The sequence below is a fragment of the Labrus mixtus genome, chromosome 7, assembly GCF_963584025.1.
Source record: "Labrus mixtus chromosome 7, fLabMix1.1, whole genome shotgun sequence".
Classification (NCBI taxonomy): Eukaryota; Metazoa; Chordata; class Actinopteri; order Labriformes; family Labridae; genus Labrus; species Labrus mixtus.
The window spans coordinates 8,996,827-9,021,207 of NC_083618.1; the positions used below are offsets into that span (position 1 = coordinate 8,996,827).

Genomic DNA, 24,381 nt, shown 5'->3' on the forward strand with positions numbered 1-24,381 from the left:
AACAGCAGTGTTGGACAAGTTGTAAGTCTTCAACAACATACCATACTATCAGTCTCTGTAGTCCGGGCTCACAGATCGCAGAGGTGACAGTGATTTAAAACCAAGCCAGCTGTTTGCTGGAGTGGCTCCACCTTGGTCTGCTAATTAATGTGAGCTGCACTGCCTTCTTTATTTGCTCTATAACCACACCTTAAATACAGAGCTGGGTGGAGAGAGAGTCTCAATATGATAGACACTTTAAATAGGGAGTGACACATAACAGCTCTTACAAAGCCTGAAAGGAGGTACATCTGCTCACAGAGAATCTTGTGGATTATTAACATTTATTTTGATCCTTTTTTAATGCACTCTACACAACTTATTTACATTCAGTGACGACCTTGCCAACTGGCCACTGGGAGACTTTGGCTTGCTGCTGTCTGTCTGTCTGTCTGTCTGTCTGTCTGTCTGTCTGTCTGTCTGTCTTTCTGTCTGTCTGTTTGTCTGTCTGTCTGTTTTGTCTGTCTGTCGATCTATCTGTCTGTCTGTCTGTCTGTGTGTGTGTGTGTGTGTGTGTGTGTGTGTGTGTGTGTGTGTGTGTGTGTGTGTGTGTGTGTGTGTGTGTGTCCTAGCTGTAGGCTCACCAACAGTATCAGCTGCACCTGGGCCTGATGCACTCTTGTCTACAGAGATCTGCTGGTTTCCCTCATTGTCCCTCAGCCCGACTGACGCTTGTTGTTGCTTTAGTTCTTGATGTAAGTGCACTCTGCTTTCACATACAGCCACACTGATGATACAGATTAAACACACCTCATAACTCTTTGTTATTGAGCATTCATTTAAATCGTTTTGTTATAAATTAATAATTTTCTTTGATAACTTCTGACTCCTTCCGTCTTTTGCCATGACCCACAAGTCGGGTTATGCCTATTCAAAATGCACGTCTTCATCATTGTAAAGAATTTGAGATATGTAGTTCACATCTGATGCACATCCGCAATCCTTAAATATTTCACATGACCTGAGATGCCACAATAGTTATCCCAACAGCTCTACTTATACAAGTTTTTTATACCATCAAGATAATTTCACTAGCGTTTCCATTTGCTCTAACCACACCTTCAATGAAATGTCACACATGTAACATAGGCACAGTAACGTGACGTGTAGTTTACAGCTCCTGTCTGGGGCTCCTTTAATTAAACTAGTTTCTTCTACGTTCTGTCTCTCCTGTCTTTTTCAGCTGCAGTCGAGTTGAAACGTCCCACAGCGAGGTATCTGGTGCAGCATGAAAGCCCCCAAATACCGATTCTCCTTCTACGCTGGTTTCCTGGTGGGAATCATCACGCTGTATGTTTTCCTGCGGCAGGTGCGGTTTGAGAGCACTTTGTTATCACAGCAGGGAACAAACCTGAACAAAGTCAGCAATGACCAGGAACAGCTCGAGGAAGAAATGAAGATATGGAAAAAGGAAAGGTCTGCCCTTTTCAATCTGGAGCATCCTCATCATCCAGGTAAACCATATAGAAGCTGATACTTATAGATGTTCATGTTTAATTCTTCAGAGTATGTCCTTTACTAGATTTGTGTGTTGTTGTAAGGATTCAATGTGACATCTTTCACCAAATTTGAACTACCACTAGATCAAAATTCGCCATTAGGAAACAGCCTTTTAGAGGTTCAAGTTGAATAATTCAGAGCATGTCTTAACTAGGTTTGTACGGAAGCACATTGCATTCACCAAATTTAAAAAAAAATAGACACAATATTTTCTCATAGTTACGAGGTGTCAAATTATGTTCTTTGGTGAATGCAATGTGCTTCTGTAGGTTTGTGTGTTGTAAGGATTCAGTGTGACCACTTTCCCCAAATGTTTATCTTAAAGGTAAACTCTTGGACACTGTGTAACTTGCAAACAAACGTTTATTGACACTGTTTCGGTATAGACCTCCATCGGGCAAAAAGTTGAAGGTCTATACTGAAAAGATTGAAAAAACTGCCAAAAGCCCTAATAGGCAATTCTAAATTCAGTTCAGGGGAAAATAAAGATCCAATAGACAAACCAAGATCAAAACTAAAAATCAGAAACGATGCAGCTGATCAAACGCTCAAAAGATTTTTGTGTGTGTGTGTGATCTCAACCGAGAAGCTGATGTTTATTTGATTATTAATTTGATGATTCAGAGCATAATTATGATGCACGCCTGTAGCCACTTCCTGTTTAAGATGACATGCCCATTTTGACAACATTTTTGCCTGATGAAGGTCTAGTACCGAAACTTTGCCAATAAATATTTGTTTGCCAGTTTGACAATGTGCTGAAGTTTACCTTTAACTTTTTGATGGACACATTGCTCTCCTATGCACCTGTTTTCCCTAACCAGGAGAGGACGGCCGCATGGCTGATGAGCTGTACAAAAAGGTCCGTATTCTTTGCTGGGTGATGACTGCACCAAGAAACCTGGAGAAGAAGACTCGCCATGTGAAGTCTACTTGGAGTCGCCACTGTAATGTTGTGATTTTCATGAGCTCTGTGGACGACCCCGATTTTCCCACGGTGGGCTTAGGCACGAAGGAGGGTCGGGATCAGTTGTACTGGAAAACAATCAAGGCATTCCATTATGTCTACGAGCATCACATCAACAAGGCGGATTGGTTCCTCAAGGCAGATGACGACACCTATGTTATTGTAGATAACCTGCGTTTAGTTCTCGCCAACCACACACCCGAGGAACCAGTTTACTTTGGCCGAAGATTTAAGCCCTTCGTAAAGCAGGGCTACATGAGTGGTGGGGCAGGCTATGTGTTGAGCAAAGAAGCTCTGCGAAGATTTGTAGGAGGATTTAAAACCAATGTGTGCACTCACACTTCCTCTATAGAGGATGTTGAAATGGGACGGTGCATGGAGAAAGTTGGGGTGTTGGCTGGGGACTCCAGAGACAATATGCAAAGGGAGACATTTCATCCACTTCGCCCTGAGAAGCACCTAACACATAAGTTACCAAAGGGCTTCTGGTATTGGAGCTACTGCTACCACCCCATCTCAGAGGCAAGTTCAGTTAACATCATGTTTTTTTGATGAGGCCCTTAACTGGTATCAAGCTTTTTGTTAGTCTTCTTAATTCAGTCACAATCTAAACCACAGTGAAAGGTTAACTATAATAAACACTGCTGCTACTACTTGATACTATTTGCTTTATGTTATGTACTCTCTCATAGGCATGAAACTGTGATAATTATTCAAACCCTTAGGAAGTGAAATAAAATGTGACCCTTTGAAGTCTGTACTTTGTAGCATAACGTCATGTTCTGTTTTTTCCACCCTCAGGGTCCAAACTGCTGCTCGGACCTTTCAGTGTCATTCCACTATGTTGGTGCTTCACAAATGTATTTAATGGAGTACTACACCTATCACCTGCGTGCCTTTGGATACAGTTACCGTTACCAGCCGCCTGCTCCACTTGGCTATGGTATTGAGAAATCTGTGGAAGGGAAAAACAGGCCAGCTCCTCAGGAAAACAGGCGAGGAGACGGGGAGGATCAATCCAGGACTGACAAAAGACAGAATGTAGATCCCCCTCAAGCAGCTGGTAAAGACCCTCCTGCTGCTCCATCAGGGTAAATCAGAAGGATGTTTGGGTGTGTGAAGGAAACTTATCATTAGGTAGAGTGTTTAAATGTTTGTTAATTCATTTTGTTGTTCTTGGCTCATTGAGGGAATCATTTCACTCATATTTCTCAGCTGAGGCACTCCTACTTCACAGTTACTGAAGAATTCCTTCAGGAATTTAATTGTTGATTATCAGGTTTGTTTGGTTGAGCTATAAGACAGTGTCTTCTTTAAAAAGGTGGGAACTGCTTTCTGTTAGCTTCAGTCATTTGAAAATAAGTGAAGCACTTTTTTTTTTTTTAAGTATCAACTTTCTATAAGAACCAAGTTTTCTACAAATCCGACAAAATTGATTTAACACGTTTTTTCAAAAGTATTTTTAAACTATGACAAACCCACCAAACTTGACGGACCACTCTGTAAAGCGATGTAACTTGCTAGAGTTCTTTTGTTTCATTCACACATAAGCCCGTTTCACTCATGAACTCTTGATGTTTTCTATATTATTTCAGGACTTTCAGGCCCTTATTGAACTTTCTTTTCACCGATGAACCTTACAACAGGTGATTATTTTTGTCAGCTTCGCTCACTGAACTCAAAAGACTCGGTTTGGTTTAGATAAGGGGGCGTCGTAGAGTATCACATGCAGGAGGAAGAGGAGTGTTCCATAATGGTGACCTTTTCCATGGTAATATAACTACAACATGTATAAATGCAACAGTGGAAAACAAAGATACTGACAAATGAGGGGAGCAGCAAAGAAAATAAAGCAGTAAAACTATGCTCAATGTTAATGTTTTCTTAAAAGTACAAAAAAAGCATTCAGGTCTATCGATTGTTTTGACTCAAATTTCAGACATGATCTTGCAGCCTTAAACCAGTGTCAGGAAAACCTACAAAATCAGTAAAGCCAAAGATTTTCTCAAGATGTGATACAGGATTTAAGATGTGGTGGGTTTGTGGTGTTTTTTTTATCAGAAGAAGAGATTTTCTTTCTGATATTTTATCTACTATCATGTTTGATTTTAGAAAAATGTGCGGGTCAGAGCTTTTTTTTTTGTTGCTATTATATTATGTATACTTAAACATTGTTGAAACCTACTTTGTAACCAAACAGAGAACTAATATTGTGAAAGATCTAGTAATTACCAAATACAAGAAACCAGCTTTAGACATTGACAGGATTCAGTGGTTGAACGTTTTAGTTTGCAAATGAGTGCTGATTCTTACAAGCTGCGCATAAAAGTTCTGAGGCCCAAAACTCCTAAAAGTGGTTTCTTATTCTAGAGATAAACACACCAAGTCCTCACAAACCCATTCTAATTGTATTAAAGGGAAAGGTGTACAGTGTGTATTTATATTGAAGTATATTTATGTTCCTATCAATGTCAATTCAGTCAATACCCTTGAGTGTGTAAATGAGTTTGTGTGAGTATGTGAGCACACATTATTGGTGTGCAGCATTGTTTTCACTGAATGGTACTTTGATCACTATAAATAAAGTATTTTATTGTACATTTGTTTTAAATTTGTTTAACTGATATTGCATTGTTATGTCAGATCATTTTCAAGTGACCGTACAAAAGACTTTGTAAGTATTTCTACATGATTTAATTTGGCTTCCATTTTTCATTACATAACTGGAAACATATTTCTCCAGATGATATAATAGCTGTGATCATTTAATAAGATTGAAGGCCTGTGTCAAGGCTGTGCAGGCCTGACTACTCCAAAGCTCTTAATGCTCATCAGAGAAGAGAGGAGGGAGATCTGAGAAGTGATGTGGGAGGATACTATAGCCTGTATGCTCTATATAAAGAGGATATAAAGCACTGGCATGTGTTCACTCTACTTTATCTTCTCTGAGCAGTCTGAGGGTACATCCCATCTCTGCAGTGCACAGATAATTACAAAAAAAGCTGTGGTTGATATTAGGCCAAGCTAAATGATAACATGAACTGATAAGCACCAAATACCTACTAGCCCAATTCAACACAGTCATGATTATCAAAGTGGTGTTTTTCAACATTTAAAACAGATGTCAATCTGTTTTTTCAGTCAATAATACAAGAAAATGATCACAAATACCCCTCATAAATACACCACTGCCTCAATATTTGCAAACGACATCAGTGACCACGTTGTAGTTGTAACTGTTAGGAATACTAAAATACCTAAAACCAGGCCATGCATCATAGTGAAACGTTACATGAAACATTTCTCGGAACAGGGGTTCTTCCATGACATGAATATATCTCTTTACGGATGTTGAGATTGCCTGGAACTTCTTTTATGAGGGTTTTAACAATATTGTGAATAAGCTCTTAAGAGCTCCAGAGTCAAATGTCGGAGCAATGCATGGTTCACTCCGGATTTGTCTACTCTGCTGCATGAGTGTAACCTTGGATGGGCAAGAGCCAGAAAAACAAACCAAAACCCTGACTGGCTGATCTTCAGGCGATTGTGCAATGCATGAACAATGAAAATCAAAAAAGCCAAAGCTGATCATTTCCTTTCGCAAACCTCAAAAAATCTAAATAATCCATCCAAATTTTGGAACTCTATTAGATCTTTATCTGAAAACAGTAAAATCTTAGAGTTTCCTCCATGCATTGTCACTGGCTCCCAAAAAATCTGTGACAGACTGAAATGTTTGGTTATTTTAATGAACATTTTATAGCTTCTGGTTATTTATTTGAGTCCTTGAACCCCACTCAATTGACGTCAAATTCTGTAGTGTCTGAAGTTCCATCAAGTCAGTCTTTTAATTTGATTCCTATCACAGTATCCGATGTACACAAAGCCCTTAGGCTTCTGGACACAAAAAATAAATTGGAACCATAATTTTGAAAGTGTCCCGCAGGGGACAGTTCTCTCCCCTTTTCTCTTCATCCTGTACACCTCTGACTTCAGTTACAACTCTGGGAGCTGCCACCTGCAGAAGTTCTCAGATGACACAGCCATCGTGGGGTGTGTGTCTAAGGGGAGCGAACAGGAGTACAGGCAGGTCATCATGGACTGTGTCGACTGGAGTGAGCTCAACCATCTTCAGCTCAATGCCAGCAAGACAAAGGAGATGCTGATTGACTTCCGCAGGAAGTCACCCCAGACTGCACCGGTTTTGTCTTGGACTGTCCTCTGGACTCTGTAGAGGAGGTGGGTGAGAGGAGGATGTTAACGAAGCTGACATCCATCATGGACAACCCCTCTCACCCCCTGCACTGTGGGGGCCCTGAGCAGCTCCTTCAGCAGCAGACTGAGACACCCACCATGCAAGACAGAGCGCTACCGCAGGTCGTTCATCCCATCTGCAGTCAGACTGTTCAACAGTACTACCACCTGACTCTAATAATGTTCACAATCACAATCAGTAATTCTACACACTGTGTGTTTTTTTTTAATAAGAACTGTCCTCTGTCTTTCTACAAGTGAAAGTGTTTATATTATTTGCCTAGTCTTATTTTATCTCTATTGTCATTTCTTGCTTTATTTAATTAATGTAAATATATTTGTTTTTTAACTTTTTGCTATTTTTACTAATTATACTACTGTTTTTGAGCTGTTGTAACAAAGATATTTTCCCCGATGGGGGATCAATAAAGTAAATCTTTAAAGCTAGCGTTAGATTTTATTGCTACACCTCTAATGCACATTTTTAATCTCTCCCTAGCCACCAATATTATGTGTGTCGGACCAGCGTTTTACCTGTCCAATAGTGAAGGGAGAGAGGGGAAACAGGAGCCACACATCACACATGTACCCCCGACCTGGTGTGCACACACACACACACACACACACACACACACACACACACACACACACACACACACACACACACACACACACACACACACACACACACACACACACATACACTGCAAAAAATAAATATGTGCTCTGTAAGGAAAATAAACACACTCCCTCAACTACATGGACAGTGGGGTGCATGTGAGTGGCGCCTATCCCCGCCTGCGGCCCTCACGCCCACGGTGCCCACACCACCTAGCCGATGCACTCAGGAGTAGGGGGACAAAAGGGAAATAAGCTAAATAAGTACATTTTGAATGAAAACAAATGTTGCCCAAACAATGCAAAAGATTTAAACAAGGCTGAATAAGGCTAAGAAAAACAAAAGAGGGAAAAGTAAATAAAACACCTAACAAGTGGCAAACCATCTAAAAAGAATATTTTACAGCATTAAATGCTGCGCTGCCACGTGCACAAACAAACGAAACAAAAATACAAGTTTAGGTCAGTGTACCTTTTACAATAAGATGTTGAGCTCAACCTCAAAGTTCAGTGCAGCCAACCCTCATCTGCCCGACACAGGTCGAAAACAGGACCTGAGGCATGAAGATAATTTATTCTTAATAATAATAATAATAACAGTCTATATCTTATGTGTGACATGAATGCGCAATCTCACCGACTCGCCACGGCATGTTTCAAAAAGCATTGGACCAAAACCACAATGAAAAGCAGCAACAACAAAGGAAGGGAAAAAAACAGAAAAAGCTACCGCATATGAGAACCATAACTGGCTGTTTATATCCCAGGATGAATAAGTGGCATTACGGAAGCGGGAGGCGCTGGTGTGGACCTGGACCTACGGTGGTTAAAGGGGGGCATTTGACTACCTGCTACATTCAGCTTTGATGGTTAAGACTGGATGGTTGGTGGTACAAATCTAGCCTTTCTCCATAGAGTTCTCCTTGATTCAGATCTCATTTAGGAGATTGAGCTGTATTGTTTCTTCTCGGGAGAGAGAATAGAGGCAGAAATTCCTGTTCACAGAATAATCAACAGCAGTGTTGGACAAGTTGTAAGTCTTCAACAACATACCATACTATCAGTCTCTGTAGTCCGGGCTCACAGATCGCAGAGGTGACAGTGATTTAAAACCAAGCCAGCTGTTTGCTGGAGTGGCTCCACCTTGGTCTGCTAATTAATGTGAGCTGCACTGCCTTCTTTATTTGCTCTATAACCACACCTTAAATACAGAGCTGGGTGGAGAGAGAGTCTCAATATGATAGACACTTTAAATAGGGAGTGACACATAACAGCTCTTACAAAGCCTGAAAGGAGGTACATCTGCTCACAGAGAATCTTGTGGATTATTAACATTTATTTTGATCCTTTTTTAATGCACTCTACACAACTTATTTACATTCAGTGACGACCTTGCCAACTGGCCACTGGGAGACTTTGGCTTGCTGCTGTCTGTCTGTCTGTCTGTCTGTCTGTCTGTCTGTCTGTCTGTCTGTCTGTCTGTCTGTCTGTCTGTCTTTCTGTCTGTTTGGTCTGTCTGTCGATCTATCTGTCTGTCTGTCTGTCTGTGTGTGTGTGTGTGTGTGTGTGTGTGTGTGTGTGTGTGTGTGTGTGTGTGTGTGTGTGTCCTAGCTGTAGGCTCACCAACAGTATCAGCTGCACCTGGGCCTGATGCACTCTTGTCTACAGAGATCTGCTGGTTTCCCTCATTGTCCCTCAGCCCGACTGACGCTTGTTGTTGCTTTAGTTCTTGATGTAAGTGCACTCTGCTTTCACATACAGTCACACTGATGATACAGATTAAACACACCTCATAACTCTTTGTTATTGAGCATTCATTTAACTCGTTTTGTTATAAATTAATAATTTTCTTTGATAACTTCTGACTCCTTCCGTCTTTTGCCATGACCCAGAAGTCGGGTTATGCCTATTCAAAATGCACGTCTTCATCATTGTAAAGAATTTGAGATATGTAGTTCACATCTGATGCACATCTGCAATCATTAAATATTTCACATGACCTGAGATGCCACAATAGTTCTCAAGTCTGTCCAATGATATACAGTGGTCCACTGTATCAAAAGCAGCACTAAGATCCAACAACAATAAAACTGAAGTTGAGTCTGAGTCTACAGCCAATAACAAATAACTCACCACCTTTGTAAGTGCAGTTACTGTGAAGTGATTAACCCAAAATGCGGACTGCAATGACTCAAATAGATCACTTAAGAGAAATAATTTAAGAACCGATTTGCTGTCTAACAACTGATTTGACATTGTCAACTTTTGTGTGCATATGATGTAATGATAATGTGATTTCCTTGTTCTTAGTGATCTAAATGATTAAATATATATTAACTTTCCACATAAAGACAAACCCTAACGTCGCACTGAATTCAAATATTCATATATTGCAAGCTAACTCCGATACATCAAATGGTAAAAATGGTGTGTATTTTTTATATTATACATGGCCCAGTTACAGTTTACAATTAATTAAATAGAAGAGACCAAAACAAAGTCTAAATTTTACACAAACAATGTATCTATTCAATAACAGTTATCCCAGCGGCTCTACTTATACAAGGGGCAAATAGTTGAATAATGACATTATAATTATTGTTTTTTATACCATCAAGATAATTTGACTAGCGTTTCCATTTGCTCTAGTTTCTTCTACGTTCTGTCTCTCCTGTCTTTTTCAGCTGCAGTCGAGTTGAAACGTCCCACAGCGAGGTATCTGGTGCAGCATGAAAGCCCCCAAATACCGATTCTCCTTCTACGCTGGTTTCCTGGTGGGAATCATCACGCTGTATGCTTTCCTGCGGCAGGTGCGGTTTGAGAGCACTTTGTTATCACAGCATGGAACAAACCTGAACAAAGTCAGCGATGACCAGGAACAGCTCAAGGAAGAAATTAAGATATGGAAAAAGGAAAGGTCTGCCCTTTTCAATCTGGAGCATCCTCTTCATACAGGTTCGCCATTAGGAAACAGCCTTTTAGAGGTTCAAGTTGAATAATTCAGAGCATGTCTTAACTAGGTTTGTACGGAAGCACATTGCATTCACCAAATTTAAAAAAAATAGACACAATATTTTCTCATAGTTACGAGGTGTCAAATTATGTTCTTTGGTGAATGCAATGTGCTTCTGTAGGTTTGTGTGTTGTAAGGATTCAGTGTGACCACTTTCCCCAAATGTTTATCTTAAAGGTAAACTCTTGGACACTGTGTAACTTGCAAACAAACGTTTATTGACACTGTTTCGGTATAGACCTCCATCGGGCAAAAAGTTGAAGGTCTATTCTGAAAAGATTGAAAAAACTGCCAAAAGCCCTAATAGGCAATTCTAAATTCAGTTCAGGGGAAAATAAAGATCCAATAGACAAACCAAGATCAAAACAAAAAATCAGAAACGATGCAGCTGATCAAACGCTCAAAAGATTTTTGTGTGTGTGTGTGATCTCAACCGAGAAGCTGATGTTTATTTGATTATTAATTTGATGATTCAGAGCATAATTATGGTGCACACCTGTAGCCACTTCCTGTTTAAGATGACATTCCCATTTTGACAACATTTTTGCCTGATGAAGGTCTAGTACCGAAACTTTGCCAATAAATGTTTGTTTGCCAGTTTGACAATGTGCTGAAGTTTACCTTTAACTTTTTGATGGACACATTGCTCTCCTATGCACCTGTTTTCCCTAACCAGGAGAGGAAGGCCGCATGGCTGATGAGCTGTACAAAAAGGTCCGTATTCTTTGCTGGGTGATGACTGCACCAAGCAACCTGGAGAAGAAGACTCGCCATGTGAAGTCTACTTGGAGTCGCCACTGTAATGTTGTGATTTTCATGAGTTCTGTGGACGACCCCGATTTTCCCACGGTGGGCTTGGAAACTAATGAGGGTCGGGATCAGTTGTACTGGAAAACAATCAAGGCATCCCATTATGTCTACGAGCATCACATCAACGAGGCGGATTGGTTCCTCAAGGCAGATGATGACACCTATGTTATTGTAGATAACCTGCGTTTAGTTCTCGCCAACCACACACCCGAGGAACCAGTTTACTTTGGCCGAAGATTTAAGCCCTTCGTAAAGCAGGGCTACATGAGTGGTGGGGCAGGCTATGTGTTGAGCAAAGAAGCTCTGCGAAGATTTGTAGGAGGATTTAAAACCAATGTGTGCACTCACACTTCCTCTACAGAGGATGTTGAAATGGGACGGTGCATGGAGAAAGTTGGGGTGTTGGCTGGGGACTCCAGAGACAGTATGCAAAGGGAGACATTTCATCCACTTCTCCCTGAGCAGCACCTAACACATAAGTTACCAAAGGGCTTCTGGTATTGGAGCTACTGCTACCACCCCATCTCAGAGGCAAGTTCAGTTAACATCATGTTTTTTTTGATGAGGCCCTTAACTGGTATCAAGCAATATTGTAAATATATTCATCAGATAATGTGTGCTTTTTGTTAGCTCAAATTTAAAAAACTTTTTTTTTTTCAAGCTTTTTGTTAGTCTTCTTAATTCAGTCACAATCTAAACCACAGTGAAAGGTTAACTATAATAAACACTGCTGCTACTACTTGATACTATTTGCTTTATGTTATGTACTCTCTCATAGGCATGAAACTGTGATAATTATTCAAACCCTTAGGAAGTGAAATAAAATGTGACCCTTTGAAGTCTGTACTTTGTAGCATAACGTCATGTTCTGTTTTTTCCACCCTCAGGGTCCAAACTGCTGCTCGGACCTTTCAGTGTCATTCCACTATGTTGGTGCTTCACAAATGTATTTAATGGAGTACTACACCTATCACCTGCGTGCCTTTGGATACAGTTACCGTTACCAGCCGCCTGCTCCACTTGGCTATGGTATTGAGAAATCTGTGGAAGGGAAAAACAGGCCAGCTCCTCAGGAAAACAGGCGAGGAGACGGGGAGGATCAATCCAGGACTGACAAAAGACAGAATGTAGATCCCCCTCAAGCAGCTGGTAAAGACCCTCCTGCTGCTCCATCAGGGTAAATCAGAAGGATGTTTGGGTGTGTGAAGGAAACTTATCGTTAGGTAGAGTGTTTAAATGTTTGTTAATTCATTTTGTTGTTCTTGGCTCATTGAGGGAATCATTTCACTCATATTTCTCAGCTGAGGCACTCCTACTTAACAGTTACTGAAGAATTCCTTCAGGAATTTAATTGTTGATTATCAGGTTTGTTTGGTTGAGCTATAAGACAGTGTCTTCTTTAAAAAGGTGGGAACTGCTTTCTGTTAGCTTCAGTCATTTGAAAATAAGTGAAGCACTTTTTTTTTTTTAAGTATCAACTTTCTATAAGAACCAAGTTTTCTACAAATCCGACAAAATTGATTTAACACGTTTTTTCAAAAGTATTTTTAAACTATGACAAACCCACCAAACTTGACGGACCACTCTGTAAAGCGATGTAACTTGCTAGAGTTCTTTTGTTTCATTCACACATAAGCCCGTTTCACTCATGAACCCTTGACATTTTCTATATTATTTCAGGACTTTCAGGCCCTCATTTTTTCAGGAACTTTCTTTTCACTGATGAACCTTACAACAGGTGATTATTTTTGTCAGCCTTGCTCACTGAACTCAAAAGACTCGGGCCGTATCCGAATTGCCAAGTACATACTCAATCTGTCAGTAGGCAGTAGGCAGTACGTACTATCCGTGCTGTATACTGTTTAGTACCTACTATTCAGTAGGCGCGCACAGTAGGCAGATATTTGTGCCTACTTCATCTGAGTCATTCAGTAAGGAAGTGACGTCATTTACGTTACCCGAACCTGCCGCATTCACCCGTTTTTTTTTTTTTTTTTTGTGTTTAGCTTTATTCAAGAAGAGTAATGCGCATATACAGTCAGGTAAACAAAAAAATATCACAAGTAAAAGACAGATTAAATAACTAAATAACATACAGTACATAAAGGAAAGTACAAATTAAAGATATATAAAGTAAAATAAACCAATAAAGACGCACATAAATAGTGAAATCATTATTTAATTAGAGGGGGAAAGGTTTTATAATAATGCAGACATTTGTTATATTTTCTGTTGTTAATTAAAAGTAGTGGTTTCAGTCGGGACTTTAACTCTAGATTAAAAATTGATTAAATTAATCCACGCTGGTTTGTTTTGATTTGGAGGCGGACGTGACGTGATGATTTACGTTTAATTTTGCACAGCATTGTGGGTGGTAAAATACAATTCATTTCCTGAAAGCACGCATCCGATCCATACTGCATGAAACCCGGAAGTTAGTATCCATACTGAAATGATCAGTATACTGAGGTGGAACGAAAAATGCATACTGAATGACCACGAAAGTTCAGTATACTGAAACTCCCTACTGAATAGTATACGTACTGCATACTGAACTGTGACAATTCGGAAAGGGCCTCGGTTTGGTTTAGATAAGGGGGCGTCGTAGAGTATCACATGCAGGAGGAAGAGGAGTGTTCCATAATGGTGACCTTTTCCATGGTAATATAACTACAACATGTATAAATGCAACAGTGGAAAACAAAGATACTGACAAATGAGGGGAGCAGCAAAGAAAATAAAGCAGTAAAACTCTGCTCAATGTTAATGTTTTCTTAAAAGTACAAAAAAAGCATTCAGGTCTATCGATTGTTTTGACTCAAATTTCAGACATGATCTTGCAGCCTTAAACCAGTGTCAGGAAAACCTACAAAATCAGTAAAGCCAAAGATTTTCTCAAGATGTGATACAGGATTTAAGACAGACCCATAACTTTTAGTCTACTTTCTATCTTAGCAATAATGAAGTGAATCTTTGTATCTCTCATTAGTCTCTCTGTTCTTCACCTTTTTGTTCATTTGCCTATGCCTCTGATCATTAGTAGGGCTTATTAATTCCAGACTGTGGTGATAGGTTTCTTGTCATGATGCAGGGGGCTTACCATTCAGTCCATTCTATGCAAGGCAGTGTATTCCATTTCTTTTTTTTTAAAATCTAATTTCAGCATACTTTTTGGTAAGTCCAAGCAAAAGAATAAAAATCGCCTTGTTGGGGCGCCGATAGCCTAGAGGTTGTGATGCAGGTCCCATGTGTGGAGGCGGTGGTCCTCAGGGCAGCGGCCGTGGGTTCGGGTCTGGACTCGGCCCTGTGCTGCATGTCATGTCTCCTCCCGGCTGTCCTATCCAAGAAAGTGTTTTTAAACTAAATACAGTTTACAACACAGCACAATACTCCAGTGTTAGAGTATTTACTGACACACCCAGTAGTAGGACACACGTTTGTAATAAAACACAATCTCATGGAAGTAAAGCTTGAAGCGGAGGCTTCAGAATAGCGGAGGTGTCGCCAAAGCTTTTTCTTTTGTTGCTATTATATTATGTATACTTAAATATTGTTGAAACCTACTTTGTAACCAAACAGAGAACTAATATTGTGAAAGAGCTAGTAATTACCAAATACAAAAAAACAGCTTTAGACATTGACAGGATTCAGTGGTTGAACGTTTTAATTTGCAAATGAGTGCTGATTCTTACAAGCTGCGCATAAAAGTTCTGAGGCCCAAAACTCCTAAAAGTGGTTTCTTATTCTAGAGATAAACACACCAAGTCCTCACAAACCCATTCTAATTGTATTAAAGGGAACGGTGTACAGTGTGTATTTATATTGAAGTATATTTATGTTCCTATCAATGTCAATTCAGTCAATACCCTTGAGTGTGTAAATGAGTTTGTGTGAGTATGTGAGCACACATTATTGGTGTGCAGCATTGTTTTCACTGAATGGTACTTTGATCACCATAAATAAAGTATTTTATTGTACATTTGTTTTAAATTTGTTTAACTGATATTGCATTGTTATGTCAGATCATTTTCAAGTGACCGTACAAAAGACTTTGTAAGTATTTCTACATGATTTAATTTGGCTTCCATTTTTTCATTACATAACTGGAAACATATTTCTCCAGATGATATAATAGCTGTGATCATTTAATAAGATTGAAGGCCTGTGTCAAGGCTGTGCAGGCCTGACTACTCCAAAGCTCTTACTGCTCATCAGAGAAGAGAGGAGGGAGATCTGAGAAGTGATGTGGGAGGATACTATAGCCTGTATGCTCTATATAAAGAGGATATAAAGCACTGGCATGTGTTCACTCTACTTTATCTTCTCTGAGCAGTCTGAGGGTACATCCCATCTCGGCAGTGCACAGATAATTACAAAAAAAGCTGTGGTTGATATTAGGCCAAGCTAAATGATAACATGAGCTGATAAAGCACCAAATACCTACTAGCCCAATTCAACACAGTCATGATTATCAAAGTGGTGTTTTTCAACATTTAAAACAAATCACACTTTTCAGTCAATCATACAAGAAAATACTACTACTGAGTCTTTGAAGCAATAAGGACACAGAGTTAATCAACGCTGCACCCACTATTTCCTCCCCTGATGCATGATCAACTGGAAAGGGGGAGGGATTCAATGTTGATGGGACCGTGATCCAATGGAAGGCTCTATTAGCTCAGCCTCAGCTTAATACTAAAGTACCCCTTAGGGTTACGGTTAGACACCCAAACATTTAGGATTAAGTGCACTGGCCATCACTGTCCCTGGGCTACAGTCCATCTGGAGTTAGCCTCCAGTAACGTGGCTTGTACAGATTGCTATCCATGGAGCACAAATGCTTCAGTAATGGGAGTTGCACCTCCTTCCTCCTTGTGATGTTGTATCGGTGTTGGGTGAATCTGGTTAAAATGGTTGTAAAAACGAACTATTTTTAATTAGTCTCAGGGAGTGTCTTTATTATAGCCCATTGAACCTCTAGCTGGTGTGAACATTCAAACACAGGGATCCAAAGCCATTTAACCATTTATTTGGTACAAGGTCAAGTAGAGGGGTGGACAGATGATTTTCTGTACAATAAACAAAATGAAATTCATTACATGGTCCACACAAACTTCAGACATGAATTAATCAAAGAGGGTGAATTAAAAACTTACAATATTTATGCATCCATTAGGTCAAACAAGGAAATAGGGCCTTTATCAAAATTCCCATTATGTAAACATAAATTAGTACACAATCCAAATTATTACACATTCTATATTTAAATAAGAGGTGTACTCAAAGTTTGAGCTGTCTTTAAGGTCCCTCTTTATTCTGTATATTGACCATACACGGGCATTAGTTGCTTTTGAACATAAAGCTACAAAGCTTCATTAAAGATACACTTTATGTTACAGATTCACTCAAAAACTAAACAATTCGTCGAACAAACAATTCAAAAAAACTTACTGGAGTGCAGTGGCAGCATGAGCAGACAAGAGTCTCAGTGAAGCTTTAGGCTTGAGATTTTTAACAGCTGCCCCTTCAAATATATAAAATTTGACCTTGTACTAAATCTCAATCTAATTGAAGTTTGACGTTTTCAACTAGTATATGCTACTAGAATGAACTAGAATGCTGGGGTTCAGCATGTGAAAGAGGATGAGCATTGGGTACTTTTAGCTTTTATGGACTTCCTGTGGGTTTACCTTGGGCCTCCTCCAATGAGGATAGAGAATTCTGACTCCCCTTTATTCACACCTATGTGTTAGGTGCTATTGGGGGTGCTGGGAGTAAGACTCCTTTGTTCTGTTCCCTTTCAAAAGAACTATTAGTCAGGCTTCTCCAAAGGGACATAGGCCTGAGTTCTTAGTACCGATTCTCCTTCTACGCTGGTTTCATGTTGGGAACCTTGACACTGTACGTTTTCCTGGGGCAGGAATGGTTTCAGAAGACTTCATCACTGCAGGCAACCAACCTCAACAAATTTCAGGGTTACAAGGAACAGCTCAAGGAAGAAATGAAGATATGGAAAGAGGAAAGGTCTGCCCTTTTCAATCTGGAGCATCCTCATCATCCAGGTAAACCATATAGAAGCTGATACTTATAGATGTTCATGTTTAATTCTTCAGAGTATGTCCTTTACTAGGTTTGTGAGTTGTTGTAAGGATTCAATGTGACATCTTTCACCAAATTTGAACTACCACTAGATCAAAATTTCAGCTTTTCTGTACTTATTTATATAACACAGAATTGTATTGTTGACTCTCATGTTAAAGGTGTTCTTTTTACTGAATAGATATATTAATAGAGAAAATATGTTACCTTTTCATGCACCGTGGAAGTAGATTTCACAAGATCCTCTAGACATCTTTTTTGGGTGTGCGGCACAGTTTTTTAGTCCTTTTAGGATGATGATAGATGGCAAACAAGACTATTTAATTATTAATGACTGCCTTGATGTCATGCGTGACTTATATGACAGTCCTTTGTCCTGTTAAACTTTATACTGTGTACATACATAGGGATATAAGGAATACATAGAAGTATTTTCCTCACTTACTTGTCAGCTATTAGAATATACAATATGGATTTTTTTAAACCATACAATGTTTAGATTTGAGTTTACATACCACTTTGGGAAAAAAACTTACAGGTTTCCACAAGGAGTTTTCTCCTTAACACTGTAGATTTAAGACTCACCCTGAAACTACCACAAGAAATTCCTCTTGAGACCTAAATGCTTTGGTTTACACCACTTTACTTTTGATTATTTCACACAACACACAAACAGTGACACAATAAAGGAAGAATGTGCAACATTTTACGCATACATATAAATCAAGTATTTCCTCTGTAAATGTCTCTCTGAGTCATGACTGAGAAGCGTGAGTCCCACTAGCTGTTTAGTTGTCGACCGTGTTTACATCATGTTTACATTGGTGGGACTGCCTTGCGTATGAAGCTAATTTAGTTAATGACTAAAAATATGATAGCCAAACACGGTCATTCCATGTCAATGTATGTGCCATGTGAAACTATGAGTTAACCAAAGCATGCTAACATTAGCCTGCTAACACAACAATGCAGGACAATTTGAGTCGCTGCTTGCGCTTAATGGTACTTAATTATTGTGCAATCCTTCATGCGAACGCGAATGGAGGGGAGTTAGAGGTGGAGGAGAGCGGAGACTTCAGAATAGCGGAGGTGTCGCCAAACAGCAGTTTTTTTTGGTTGAATGCTGGTGCTCAAGGGCGGCATCTACTGGATCAAAAAGTCACACATTCTTCCTTTAACAGGAAGGAGGAATAAGTGAGTTTGTTTACATGTAGTTAGAAAATGTTGATTTATTGTGTTAACCGGGCTAAAACTTTTATATATACAATACATGTTAACATGACTTAATCCAACTGAAATTGGTGAGTTTGGAAGTTGAGTTTCTCTTAGTAAGAAAAGCACTAATGGAGTTGGGGATCAATTAACTCTTGCACATATATACCTCAAACAGGACTAGGTAATCTGCGCATACTCAAAATTCCTTAGCTGGGATGACCCGGAAGTCGAACAGCAAAAATGTTGTGGGTGATATCTGCCTTCGTATATCACCATGACTTTTTATTGTTTTAATTACATGTATTTTTGTTGCTAATAGTGTTCATTAGTCTCTACTTCTAAATCCATTTTTGTTGGTACCATGATTTGTCATTATTTTAAGTTTTGTTTTCTGAGCTGAGTTTTCTGAGGGACAGGGATTGCATCTTCACCAAAGTAAAGCGTAGTGTACAAAATGTACAGAGCTGTAAAGCTGCCCATGTTTTCCCAGTTCGACTTACAACCAGTCTGCCGCTTGCTAACTTGATAGCAAAGTCAACCAGAAGAAGGTCCAATAGCGTTATGGGGGCTATCACCACCTATGAGGAGTGGGATATGTGTCATTAAATGGCATTTTAGTTAAAAGGTTACACATTCGAACAAAGAAAGTTACACATCTAAATATATACATGACACCAAGGCAGATGAGAACTACAATATATGTATATATTTTTTTTTTTAAAAGTGACTAAATATGCAAGTCAAAATTGCTGAAACCCAAAACCAAGACAACTACAGCAAAGGAGAAAAGTCCAGTTCCCCATTTAGACTGGATATTTCAGAGCTTTTAAATCCAAAGGGACTCTCTTTGTATGAACCTTTTCTATCTGTCTCCACCTCTGATTGAGCTTGGTATATGGTCAATACCTGACCATAGAACCAACCAACCAAGAGTTTCAGCTGCCATGATGAGCCTCTTTGAAATGTAAAGCAAATCAAATGGCTTTACATTGCCTTCCTCACCTGCCATGATGAAGACAATGTATGGCTGAAACATGTGGGGATGTTTTTATGAACCTGTAGCCCTGATGAATTAAAGGCTTTTTATCCATACCCCTCTGAGTGCCTCAGATCTCTTCAATAGCTTCAAAGTTGGATCCCTGCACTGAAGAAATAAGAAAAAGCAATTGATTATTATAATAATTTCTAAACATATGTTGCAAGACTCCAGACTTTTGTGTGTATGAATAATTATGAGGATGAGAATTTTTATTTATTTAAGGTTTTTGGTGAAAATAAAAACCTACCCACCCTTATGACCAACAGCAAATAAATAGTCATTAGACAAAAACTGGCACTGTAGCATCACACCTTAACTCTTGAGAAAGTTGGGGTGTTGGCTGGGGACTCCAGAGACAGTATGCAAAGGGAGACATTTCATCCATTTGTCCCTGAGCAGCACCTAACACATAAGTTCCCAAAGAGCTTCTGGTATTGGAGCTACTGCTACCACCCCATCTCAGAGGCAAGTTCAGTTAACATCATGTTTTTTTTGATGAGGCCCTTAACTGGTATCAAGCTTTTTGTTAGTCTTCTTAATTAAGTCACAATCTAAACCACAGTGAAAGGTTAACTATAATAAACACTGCTGCTTAATACTGGATACTATTTGCTTTATGTTATGTACTCTCTCATAGGCATGAAACTGTGATAATTATTCAAACCCTTAGGAAGTGAAATAAAATGTGACCCTTTGAAGTCTGTACTTTGTAGCATAACGTCATGTTCTGTTTTTTCCACCCTCAGGGTCCAAACTGCTGCTCGGACCTTTCAGTGTCATTCCACTATGTTGGTGCTTCACAAATGTATTTAATGGAGTACTACACCTATCACCTGCGTGCCTTTGGATACAGTTACCGTTACCAGCCCCCTGCTCCGCCCGGCAACGATATTGAGAAGTTACGTGCTCAAGCTGCTACAGAAGGACAAACTATGGCAGCTTCTCAGGAGGACAGAAAAGGAGAAGACTCAGACAATCCCTTCAGAGTTCAAGTAGCTGGTGAAGACCCCCCTGCTGCCACATCAGGCTAAAAACATCATGGTGGAGTGCGTTGAGGAAACTTATCATTCAGTCCATTTTTGATTCTGAAAATGTCCCCACATACACCTGTGCTGGCAGTAGATCCCTCAGCTGACGCACTCCTACTTAGATAAACTGTGATAGCAAAATTCCTGTATTTTTTTTCCACGTCATTTCAAAAATAGATGACTATGTGCCTCAGAGGCCTATGAGACCTAGCTAGTTTGCATTGGTTATCCAAAACTAGAAACAAAAGCAACCAAATTGCACTACAGCTTAAGTTAACCCTGAAGTTCCTTAAAGTACATTTATTTTATCTTGTGCACACGATTGTGGATATTGTGGAAAAGTAATTATCTTGTGATGAAAAGATAATTACATTGTGCAAACCAGCTGATGTGAGTGCACAAGATAATTATCTTGCTCCCACAGAACAGGAACCAGTTCAGTTCAGCGCCTTGCGTCAGATGACCTTTTAAGTTTTGCGTTCTAAAATCACAATATGAGCCATCTGCTAGAGTATGACTTTGCACTTTGACGTAATGAGAGTGACACTTTTCAGAATACTTCAAATAAACTGAATACATACACTAGCTATGCTTACATGGACACAAATAATCGGAATAAAAGCCTGATCAGAATAAATTTGTGTCATGTAAAAACGTCAGTAGGAAGAGACTGGTCTGAGTCGGCCCATTTGGAAATCATTTTCATTCCGGACAAGAGGGGTGGTTTATGCCAACTCAATATCAATGTACATTGTTGTTCCTATCATGTCTTCCTGTTTGGGGTAAAACTATTGTTAGTGTGCATGTCTGTGCTGAGCTCTCTTCAACTGTGCTTGTCCAAAGGTCTTGACTTCCATACTTGCACTGACACAATTTGCACAATTTATCGATCGATTGATTAGGAAGAGAAGAAGAAAAAAGTAAGAACAATAAAAAACAGACATCGAAATTCACAGACTTGAGAGAGGTGGAGAATTATAGAATTGTAAAATTATGTTACTCTGCTTGGTACGCACTGTACCTGCATACTTCTGCTCTAAGCAGCGTTATTTAGATTTTTGCACTTTTGCCATTCGGTTTGCTGAAATTCAAAGTTGATTATGTTGTTGTTGGGCAAAGGGACATGAGTTCATGTTCTCTGAATTTACATAGAGGGGATTTAACTGCACCTTTGGTTTGTTGTCACTTCAAAAACAAATGTTCCATGTTTCCCCGGCTTGCGCATGCACAAAATGAAATGGGGAAAGAATTTAAAATCACCTTCATTAACCTTCATTTCAAGGGAGATGAAAAAATGTGTTTCTGCCTAATGTTGGTCAAAGGGGATTCTATTGTGTGTGTTTTAAAAAAAAATCACAGGAACATGTTGTTATTACAGTTCGTTAAAAATCCAGAAAAAAAACTCAAACTACCAAAAAATGTTCATGGAGGGCACAAGGGTTAATAAAGTAAATAATATTTTTTTCTGATAATGTTGTTTTTTCAGAAACTTAAATTGACATGCTATGTAAAGCTACGAGCAAACTAAAGAGCACATTAGCCTGCTAACACATCAATGCAGCTCGAGACAAGGACTATTTTGTCCTCCGCTTGGCCTTACCGCTCAGTGCCTAATCATGGTGTGTTCCAATTTGATAACTCCATTGTGCAAACACAAGAGGGGTTGGATGTGTGTCGCTGTAGGAGAGCGGGGGATTCAATGTGGCGGATGTGTCGCCAAACAGCAGTTTGTTTTGGTTTCATGCTGGTGCTCAAGGACGACATCTACTGGATCAAAAACAGACACATTCTTCCTTTAAAGTCTATTGATTATGATTTCAATTTGAGCACATGCCTCAGTACCACTTGCTGTGAAGAATTCACCAGTTACCAATGGATGACGTCACTCAGGCCTCGTCCACCATTACTCACAGTTTATTGTCTGATTCCACGAGACCACACTGTTTTGAACCAATCTCATAAATGTTTGGATGAAACCAACTAAAGGGAAAGGGACATTTTAGACATTTTTAGTCTGGTCAATACCTTTGAGAGTGTAAATTAGTTTGTGTGTAGGCCAGCACACATGATTTAGTGCACGCATCAACATTTTTGGATGGAATGAATGGTACCCTAATCTCTATTAATAATGCATATTTTATTGTACATTTATGTTGTTCTTTAATTTGTTTACAACACTTTGGATTATAACATCAGATGATTATATATAGAGACAGTGTAAAAGCAGTCATGCATGATTTAATATGGTTTTTTTTTATGTCTTAAGACATGTTTCTCTGTTGATACAATAGTTAGGAAAACTTTGAGGATGTTTTACAAATTGTCCCGGTTGTGCAGGCCTGTCGTCTCCACTACAGAATTTGTTGAAATCTAAGTACAGAGAACAGGAAAATATGTCAAAAATAATAATGATGACAAGATTTACAATAATGGGGGATGCAGGCCAATGTTTCCTACCTCTGCCTCCCCTCGTTGATGAATGGACCTTTCTTATGTAGCTATTCCTCTGCACATGGGAAAGGGATTCCTGTTGGATACCAAGAGAAAACAGCTGCTTAATCACCCAAGGTTAACAGTCCAGGACATGATTATAGATGGTTATCTTATATTATCTTGTTAAGTTCAGTTATACTTAAGCACATGAATGTTGATAAAAATGGTTATATGAATGAAGTATAAAAAATGTCCAGTAAATTTACTTGAGTGTATTAGCAGCTTTTATCCAAAATCCACAAGTTCATACAACTTATCTACTACTTCCTCACCTACCACCTTTTGGTAAATACAATATTCAAATTGGGCCCCACCTCCTCGGCTCATCACCCCCAGAAGCGCAAACTCCCTACAGGGTTAGCGTACTCTGCAAGCTACGTTACGCTAGTACAAACTAAGAGCCGCTGTTTGGCCCCAATGTCTAACTGAAAGCAGGCCAACTCCACATCCACGGTTAAAAGCCAGCATGAGGTTCAACCTCATTTTAAAACAAGCTTCATCCCCTTGGTGTCATTGGCCACACATGTATGGAGGCCAATAAGTGATGATTGCGCAGAATTGCTTATGCATAGGTATTTTTTTGTTGTTTCAACCTTACTATCTTAACATTGTATTTGAAAACAAGGCTCATATTTTATTGTGAGGTAAACAAGTTGTGATCAATGCTAATAGGTTTCATTTTAGTAAATAATAAAAAAAAGTCTGCACCATTATCTAAAAACATTATTTCTTGTAGCTACACGGTAGACTAAAACAGAAAAAAAAAGTGAACCTTCAGGACATTGCATGACTTGCTCAATGTATTTCTAGCAGTGTGGCTGAAGTCACTCACTTTTTTTCTGGCCCAACAGATCAGCCAGGATGTGATCCATAGGTTCTGTAAGAAGAGAACACAACATTATTATAAAGGTATGTCAGGTTCCTATACGACTTGAAATGCTGTGAGGTTCGAAGAACCACTGACAACAAGACAAATCACACTTTACACCCTTTAGGTTTTCCCATGCACCAGTGTAACCATGTCAGTGATGGGAATCACATTTGTACATTGCAAATATTTGAAAGACAGCATAATGGAAAACATTGACATACTGAGGCCTATGTTAATCTGAGAATGACTCTTTGTCTGTCTCTCTGTAATGCATGTGATTGTCAGAGGACTCTTTTTATGACAGCAGAAGGGAACAGGTGGTGGAGTATGGGTAAATATTACCATTGTCAAACAGAAATTAACAATTATCTGAGGGATGAGATTGAATCAGGGATGAAAACATAAAAATTATTTCATGTCTGCCAGTGGAATAGA

The 24,381-nt window shown here is 39.3% G+C and overlaps 2 protein-coding genes across 3 annotated transcripts; both read left to right on the forward strand.

The window, feature by feature from the left end:
- The first annotated feature begins 537 nt into the window (after positions 1 to 537).
- Positions 538 to 5,104, forward strand: LOC132977772 (glycoprotein-N-acetylgalactosamine 3-beta-galactosyltransferase 1-B-like). Its single transcript, XM_061042600.1, has 4 exons — positions 538 to 734; positions 1,223 to 1,493; positions 2,364 to 3,028; positions 3,308 to 5,104. The coding sequence occupies exons 2-4, from the start codon at positions 1,268 to 1,270 to the stop codon at positions 3,599 to 3,601; spliced, it is 1,185 nt and encodes a 394-aa protein (XP_060898583.1). The 5' UTR covers positions 538 to 734; positions 1,223 to 1,267; the 3' UTR covers positions 3,602 to 5,104.
- A 2,485-nt stretch (positions 5,105 to 7,589) lies between these two features.
- LOC132977773 (glycoprotein-N-acetylgalactosamine 3-beta-galactosyltransferase 1-B-like) lies at positions 7,590 to 12,764 on the forward strand. Of its 2 annotated transcripts, XM_061042601.1 has the most exons (4): positions 7,590 to 9,112; positions 10,063 to 10,333; positions 11,068 to 11,732; positions 12,089 to 12,764. In XM_061042601.1, the coding sequence occupies exons 2-4, from the start codon at positions 10,108 to 10,110 to the stop codon at positions 12,380 to 12,382; spliced, it is 1,185 nt and encodes a 394-aa protein (XP_060898584.1). In that variant the 5' UTR covers positions 7,590 to 9,112; positions 10,063 to 10,107; the 3' UTR covers positions 12,383 to 12,764. The 2 variants fall into 2 exon arrangements, with proteins under 2 accessions (XP_060898584.1, XP_060898585.1); XM_061042602.1 differs by lacking the exon at positions 7,590 to 9,112 and having other exon boundaries at positions 10,044 to 10,333.
- The last annotated feature ends 11,617 nt before the right edge of the window (positions 12,765 to 24,381 follow it).